We start from the raw sequence: 8,367 nt of genomic DNA on the forward strand, positions 1-8,367 counted from the left end.
GGATATCCAGGGTCAGCAATCCTCCTGGAATCCATGGATATCCAGGGGTAGCATCCTACTGGAATTCTCTCCAGGTCCTGACTTGCACATCCTTCTCTCCCCAAGCTGCTTCCGAAGAAGATGATGAAGTTGTGCTGATGATTAAGGAGCTGCTGGATACAAGGATAAGGTAAACAGGGAACCTTGTTGGATCAGTGAGTCAGTGTTGGGGTTGGATTTGTTTAGGGAGCAGTGGGATTTTCCTTGGGGTGTGTGATTTCCTGGCTCAGCACCTGGGGGGGTTAAAGGGCAGAGCTGGCCCAGCTGAGGATGCAGCTGAAATGATGAAAACTACACAATATTTGCTTTTAGAGGCACTTCTTTTTTCTCTGTTTTAATATCTGTTCTTACTTTTTTCTCGTCCTTCCCTTCCAAGTATCCCAAAGTAGTTTTTACTCTCCTATCATACTCTGAAGGAGTATTTACTAGTGGGTTTCCCTCTCTGTCTGGGCTTCAGTGGATTTTGTCCCTCCATTCTGTTGTGATTTTATTGGTGCTTTAACACAGCTTGAATTTACAAACTGGTGGTAACTAATGAAGTCTCAAGAGTGGCTCTGGATCTTGTTGTTTACCTGAAGGCTATTTTTGTGCTCATTAATTGCCTTCCAAAGGAACTGAAAGGAATAAGCAACTTGACATTTTACGTAGAGGAGGAGATGTCTGATGTGTTTGTGGAGCTGTGGTATCTGATGGTGACATCTTCCCCAGCTCACAGACTGCAGGAACCAGAAACTTGTTTGTGGGTCAAAATCGTGGAAATTATGATGAACTTGGGCCTTTTTGGTTTTTTCTTAGATGCTGCATTTAAAGTGATATCACTTTACTTAAAAATTCAGTTATCTCAGAGCTGACACATGGTTAGTTTTCCTGAAAGAGGAAGAAAAATAGAAAAAAGCTGGAACATTTTTCCCAAACATATGTCCCAGGTGTTGGAACCAGAATGACATTGTGTAAAGGTGTGACAGTGACATCCAGGAGGCCCTGCCTGTGCTGGGTACCCGGGGGGTTGAGCTCCCTGTGATGTGTCACTCCCTGATTTCCCGGTGCCCTTCTGCAACAGGCACAGAATTTCTGCCCAAATTTCTGGTTTTCCTACCTTTTTCTTTCTTTTATTTCCTTCCCCCTGTACCCCTTGGTGGACCAAGAAGCTGTTGATGAGAATATGAGCAGTGAAGTATCTTCCTTCATTTCATGGCAGGGTAGTTGACAGAGGTTATATATAAACCAGGGTACACACAGAGCATTTATTGTTCAGTCAATCAAAAATACATGCATAGAAGTTGTCAGAAGGTGCAGGATGGAGGGAATGTCAATCTGAAAAGTCCTGTAGTGTGTTAAAGTTAATTCAGATAAGAAAAATGGAATTTTTAATCGTGGTCTTTGGCTTTCTGGAACGGAGATAATTTGCTGTGGTGAGTTAATAAATGTGTCAGGTTGACGGATTTTTCTCTTAGGACTGTAGTTCTCAAAGAGTTATTTTGGATATCAGTATAAAGAGCTTCTGTTAGAGTAACTTGATGGTTTTAGCTTGGTCTGGAAAAATGTTGCTATGGGGACCCAGCTACAATGCTGGGCATTTGTGGCTGCCAGAGGGAGAGCAGGCTGCAGAAATGCTAATGGCACTGGGGGGAGCTTATCAGGGCTGGCTCCTTCACCCCTGAGCAGGATTAAGCTTCTATAGTTGCAGTTATTTTCTGTCCTCAGTAAATTGTGGAGAACTGCATATTTATTTATGGAAGGACTTCAGGACTCCTTATCACAGGTGCCAGCTGCACATGCACCCCATGGTAGGACACACCCCAGCAGTGCTGGCAATAACTGGGCAGTTCCTGCATGTGGGGAGGGCCTTCAGGCAGCCCCGTGTGTCTGTGCAGGGTGGATCCAGCTCTGCTCCAAGGTGTTTGTTTACCCTCTCCCCTAAAATGTCAGTGATTCCTTCATACACTGCTGCTTTCATTGCAAAAGTATTTTGCTCAATGTCCGATGGAAAAATAGTTTCTGTCAACATGAGAGAGTCCAGCAAAGTAGGAGGTGTTGGAAATTTGAACCATGTGGTTGCAGAGAAAGAGGGCTGCAGTTACTCTATATTTTGTGTGTGTTAAATGTGGCTTTCCTGAGGGTTTCTGGAAGGATCCATATTTCAGGTGTACTGGCTGTGAATTGAGTCTCGTGTCCCACCAGGCCGACGGTGCAGGAGGACGGTGGTGATGTGATTTATAAAGGCTTTGAGGATGGCATTGTGCAGCTGAAGCTGCAGGGCTCGTGCACCAGCTGTCCCAGCTCCATCATCACCCTGAAGAACGGGATCCAGAACATGCTGCAGTTCTACATCCCCGAGGTGGAAGGCGTGGAACAGGTGGGTTGGGCTGGGGTCAGAGCTGGTTTCTTTTCAGTGCAAAAGGAGGGCTTTGTCCCTTTCCAGCCTGCACAGGTTGGCAGTTCAGGGAAAGAACGGGATGGAGAGATGTGGGTTTCCAAGTCAGGGTTTCCAAGTCCGGAGCTGTATGTTGGCAAAGGATATGGAACACTGCAAAATCCTGTCCAAGCCCCCATGCTGGGCTGCCTGGCTGGGGAGCAGCGTGGCAGCCAAGGACCTGGAGGGTGCCAGGCTGCCCCTGAGCAGCCTGTGCCTCATGGCAGAGCTGCTGATGGTGCTGGCAGCAGCCTGAGGGAGGTGAGCCCTTGCTGGACTCTCTCCAAAATGCCCATGTCCCTCTTCTGCCGAGGAGCCCAGACCTGGACACTGTTTTCAGTTACCCATGTGCTTTGCTGACTTTACATGATAAAAAGCAACGAGCTTCTGTCCCCTGAAATGCAGATTCTTTTGCTTTCTCATGAAATATCTGATACCTGTAGTGATTGTTTTCCTGTCTTTTGTGGTAACTTGACCAGCTCCCATTATTTCAGCCACATTTCCTGTGGCATTTTGGGTTGCAGGTTTTTCTCACATCCTTCATGTGCCTGTTGTCGTTCAGGCTGTGGGATAACTGCTGTTCTTCTCGGGCCCAGCAGGGCTTTGATGTAATAAATCCTGCAGGGCTGAGAGTTTAAACTGTTTACCTAAACCACTTCTGGGTTTGATTTCAGGTTGTTGACGACGATGACGACGTGGAGAAAGAAGCAAATTCTACTTGAGTTGCATCATTTGTGGCCAAACACGCCTTTACCTCCTGGTGTGTGTAAACCATCTTTGTGCTGAGGAACAACCCAAGCCGCCTTTTCAGAAACATAGTTGCACTTCCCTGGGAAAGTGTGTCATCAGTGTAAGCAGCTTGTCCACTAATTTATTAAATGCCCTCCATTAAAAACAATCCTTTTGCTCTCCGTTATACTGTGTCTTAAGAAAGAAATGGTGGGCTTGAAAAACGGTGAGGTCTCTCTTCGTTGGTTCATACAGATAATTCAAGAGTGAAAAAAGAGAAGGCAGAAGTCAAGTTTTGTGACTGTGCAATAGAAATAGATGTTTATTCCCCTAAACCTCCATGGGCCTGGCAGGACTCTGCCCTTGCTCTGTAACTGGGGAATCAGGAATGTTAATTTTATCAAGTCTTTTTAAAAAGCTTTTGATTCCTGTCAATTTTTTGTGTGTGAAAAATACCCCATAACTTCAGCTGTTGGTTTTAGAGGATGTAACACTGCCATCACTTGGGGGAAGTTACCTGCTTGCTCATTGCCACTGTGCAAACAGCAAAAAAAACAACAAAAGATGTGAATTGTTTGTTACAGAAATCATATCTTTTAAAGTAAATGTTAGAAGAAGATGTCAGCTTCATAAGCAGAGAGGCTAATTAGCCTATTTAGAAGTAAAATCGTTCAGCCACCATTAGCGGTCTGTTTAAACATGCAAAAGCTTCTGGAGGCCGTAATTCTCCACCTTGCAGAGGAAAGTGCAGTGCTTGAGGGCAGGAATGGCGGTTGGATGGCAGGAGAAGGACTGTTTGCTCCTGCTGGATCCTGTTTGTTCTCCGGCAGGGCCGGGAGGAACTTGGCTGCCCCGGGGACATGGCAGGGCCAACACCTTCCATCTGGGAGAGCAGGGGAAGGGAAATATTTGTTGTTCTGACACTGAAATACATAAATGGGGCTTTGCGAGGAGTAACTGTGTTTACTTGTGTGTGTGGGAAGGATTTCTTCCTGGTGCCTGGCTCCAGCACGGCTTTGGGAGTGGAAATACTGTTTCTGCTTTGTGCTGCCCCACCGAGCTGAGTTGGTGGTCGTTATTTGGCCTGTGCTCGTGTTCCCTGCATGCAAGGATTTGACAGAGCTGTGTTCCCCTCTCTCACTCCTTGCCAGGGTTATTATTCCACTGAGTCCCTAAGCAGGATCAGTTCAGTTGGTGGACAATCTTTTACATAGCAGCTCATCAGCATGTGGCAGCCATAAACTTCATATTGCTTGTTAGAAATCTGAAAAGAAATATTTTAGCTAAATATTTCTGCAGCTTTCATGGAGAGTAATAACCCACAGTAGTTTAAATTACCCACTCAGGATTTGGAAATTGGTCTGAAATCACCATGTTTTCTTTACCCAGTGATGAAGTACACAGTGCCTGATCTTACAAGTGCATTGATGACAAAATTCCCCTCAAGGCAGGCTCAGACTACCCAAAAGAGAGCTTGTGCAAACATCAGTGCCCTGTTCTCCATCAGCAAACCGCAGAATGGCGAGTCATGGGTCTGGTTTCTCAAAAAGAGACCTTTTTAGGACTGATTTCTCAATTTAATGCACTGTATAAGCCAAAACCTAAACAGCAAAGTAGCTGTTTTGTGTGGTAAAATAAAATGTGTCTATGAAAGATGTGGTGGTTACTCTTCAGTTAAGCAGTACTAATCTCCTCCAGGTACTGTAGGGACATTTCCAGTCTTGTTTTTAATGGGGGTTTGATTTGTACAGAGAGGACCAAATTAAGCCTGTGTGTAAGAGGGTGAAGATTAAGCACCTTGTGATCTTGAGCCTGAAAAGATTCCATGTCCATCCTATATCCTGTGTGTCCTCAGGTTCCTCGAGCTCTGCCCTGGGGAGAGGAGGTCACAACACATCCCACCCTCCTGCATCTGCTCTGCCCCACCCCAGAGCCCTCAGGGCAGCATGAGGCAGTGGGGGCTCCAGCTCGGGATAAACCACAGCAGAGGGAGGGTGGGAAGTGCCAGTTCTCCCTTGGGAAGCAGCACAAACCCAGGTGTGTTCCAGCACTGACCACAGCCACGAGCACCAGTGCTCTGATAGCCCAGTGGGGTGAAAGCATCAGCCCAGACCAGCAGGAGCTTCTGTGTGAACTTCCAAGCCCTGAACAGCTCAGCTCATGGAAGGAATCCCTGTTGGGGAGAGGTGTCCCATCTGCTCCACTCACCCAAAAACCCTTCCATGGGCACATAGTCCTGACTGTTCAGCCTGGGAGGGGGTGAGTGGCCACATCCTCTGGGGCAGGGACGGGCTGTTCTCAGCTCTGTGTTTGAAGAGGGCCCTTCAGCTGGGGCTGGGAAGCCTCTCAGGTCAGCAAGAGGTTTTTGGCTGTGAAGTCTTTCTATAAATTGCAGTTAGTCATTGTAAATATAATGACTACTTTAAATAAAGTAGTAATGGCTGCTTGAAATTATTCTGGTGTGTTTTTAAAGACAAAAGAAGTTGTGTGGTATCCTTGGTGTGCAGTAGCTAAGTGCAGAGTTAAGTCTGCCAGGGAGGCATTTTGTTTTCACCCATGTCAGAGGAAACACAACATGCATTCACTTTTCCTAGGCACTCTTCTAGCCCTCCCTTATAGGAAAAGTTATTTACAGCCATCTGAACTCTTGTCTTATAACTGTTTGCAGGTGGACACGTCTTTTTTGTCAGGATGTGGCTCATCCCAAGTTTCTAGAAGGAATTGCCCTCACATTATGTGGGAGGAAATCACTCACATTACCTGATGTTAATCTGGTTATCAGGGATATAATAATATAATCTGGTTATATATCAGGGATATAACTCTTTTCCAAGGGGTGGTAGTTTGCAATCTGTCTAAAATTCAGGACTTCAGCCAGAGCTTCTGTTTCAAGTGTTAATTTTCAAAGGCTCATGGGTGAGAGTTTGGGAAACTTCTCACGTTTCTCTGTCTGGTGGTAAGTTGCACTTTACATCCACATGAACTACTACATAATAGTAACAGCATGTCCTGTATGTACAGCAAACCTCAGAATAACAAGTTACATAGTGGGAAATATTGGCTTTTATGGGCAAAAAATTCAATAGCCACTTCAGGATTAAACACGTGGAGCTGGATTTCTGTGTGTGTGGAGTTCTGAGGAACCGACGAGTGCAAATGAAGGGTTACTCTCTGTTTGAGGGGTTGGTTTTTATAACATCAGGTGTGGCCCAGGTTCAGGTTGTGCAGTTGGGTCTTTGCTGTGCTGCTGACAGAGCTGAGCGTGGGGCATCCCTGGTTACACTCCTGGTGCAGCCTTTCAGTTTGTATCGAGACAATGCCCTGCGTTATTCCAGGTTTGTAGGATACGTTAGGGAATTCCATCAGTGATACCAAGTCCTGGAGCTGCTGCAGGGAAGGGAAGGAATTCCCAGCACAGAACCAGAGCAGGAGGTGCATGGGGAGTGCCTGTGGATCAGTAACCTGGGGGGTGAGTGCTGAGCAGGGAGAGCAGCTCTGCCGTGCAGGGTGTGCATTCCTGGTGCTCACACCTTCCCAGGGCTCCACAGTTCCCTTCTCACCTGGGAAATCAGCTTCCAGTGCCACGAGACACTCCCCTTCCTAAGGGAAGACAGGGAAGTGGAAGAAAACTGAGGATGTGAAGTCGGCCTTTCTCATCCCAGCTGAGCGAGGGGTTGAAGCACCAACAGCTCGGATGGCAGAGCACTGCTCTGCAGAGCCATCCAGGGACAGGGTGCCCTCGCTGGAACAAAAGCTGGGAAGTGGCTCTGCGCTGGCTCTGAGCTTCTGGTGTTCCTTAGATCTGTGACCTTCTCGCTGCTCCATTCAGCCAGGTTCCAGCAGCAAGTTCAAAATCTGCCCTGTGCCGGTTCTTTGATGTGCACTCACATTGCTCGTTGTTTTGAGGGCTTTTTAAGGAAATATTTCTTTGTTGACTTTAATTTAGAGTAAGATAAACTTGAATGAATGGTATTTTTCTTAAGGGATTGCTCTCTTTTGTAGCCTTAGGCTTTTAATAAGTTTTCCAGCAGGGTTTGATGGTGGTAGTTGCAGGCAGACAGTGTCACAGCTCTCCAGCTGCAGGGATGTCCTCCTTTGTCACTGGTGCCCGGCCCTGGTTTGCTTTGCAGATTCGTCTTGATGGTTCCTTTCTCTTGCTTCTGAATAGGTGCTGTTGTAGAGCAGTCAGAGTAGGAAACGAGAGGCCAGGCCACGTGGCTCTGGGAGGATTCACGCTGTGTCACGGGGGTACAAGAGGGGCTGTTTGTTTCCTGCCCGAGCCTGGAGAAGCCCTTTGGCTCTCGGGTTCTTAACTCGGTCCTCTGCGAGTGCTGACGGCTGTGGAAAGGCCTGGGGATGATCCCGAGGGTGCTGCTCCTGACTGGTGTCAGTGGGAATTAGCAGCGGGGGCTCTGGGAACGGGTACAGCCTCCTGTGTCTTGGGGCTGGGAATTTCTGGGGGAGGCTTCAGGGGACAGACACAACCTTCCCTGTATCTTGGGGCTAGGAAATACCGGGGGGGGGGCTCAGGGAATGGTCACTCACCTCCCGTGTTTCAGGGCTGGGAATTACCGGAGGGCTCTAGGAATGGGCACACCCCCCCTCCCATTGTCTCCGGGCTGGGAATTACTGGGGGTCTCAGGGAATATCCCCTGAATCTCAGGGCTGGGAATTACCAGGGAGGCTCAGGGAATGGACAGACCCCCTAGCCCATGTCTCAGGGTGGGAATTACGGGGTGGGGTGGGGGTGTCTCAGGGAACGGGCAGACCTCCCTCCCAGCATCCCAGGGCTGGGAATTACCGGAGGGCTCAGGGAATGGGCGGACAGCACCCGTGTTTCGGGGCTGGGAATTACGGGGGGATCAGGGAGCGGACACACATCCCCTGTATCTCCGAGCTGGGAATTACAGGGGGAGGGGCTCTGGGAATGGACAGACCCCCCCCCAGCCCGTGTCTCAGGGTGGGAATTCCGGGAGGGAGGCTCTAGGAAGGGGCCCACCCTTCCCCTGTCTCAGCGCTGGGAATTACCGGGGGGGCTCCGGGCGCGGCCTCGCCCTCCCCGTGTCCCGGGGGTGTTCCCGGCCCCCGAGGGGGAGGCGGGCGCTGCTTTGTCCGCGCCGGGCCCTCCCCGGGCCCTCCCCGGGCCCTCCCGGCGGACGCGGGCCCGGCTGCGGCTGCCACGTCCC

General features: G+C 48.9%; 1 protein-coding gene across 1 annotated transcript in view; it reads left to right on the top strand.

The window, feature by feature from the left end:
* Window positions 1–3,359, top strand: part of NFU1 (NFU1 iron-sulfur cluster scaffold) — an 11,260-nt gene extending 7,901 nt beyond the window's left edge. The window contains exons 6-8 of the mRNA XM_027669028.1: window positions 106–169; window positions 2,221–2,395; window positions 3,127–3,359. Coding sequence (XP_027524829.1) covers window positions 106–169; window positions 2,221–2,395; window positions 3,127–3,174 — 287 coding nt within the window. The 3' untranslated portion in view covers window positions 3,175–3,359. The remainder of the gene's footprint in view (window positions 1–105; window positions 170–2,220; window positions 2,396–3,126) is intronic.
* Window positions 3,360–8,367: the final 5,008 nt, after the last annotated feature.

The sequence above is a fragment of the Corapipo altera genome, unplaced genomic scaffold (genome assembly GCF_003945725.1).
Source record: "Corapipo altera isolate COAL_440 unplaced genomic scaffold, ASM394572v1 61016, whole genome shotgun sequence".
Classification (NCBI taxonomy): domain Eukaryota; kingdom Metazoa; phylum Chordata; class Aves; order Passeriformes; family Pipridae; genus Corapipo; species Corapipo altera.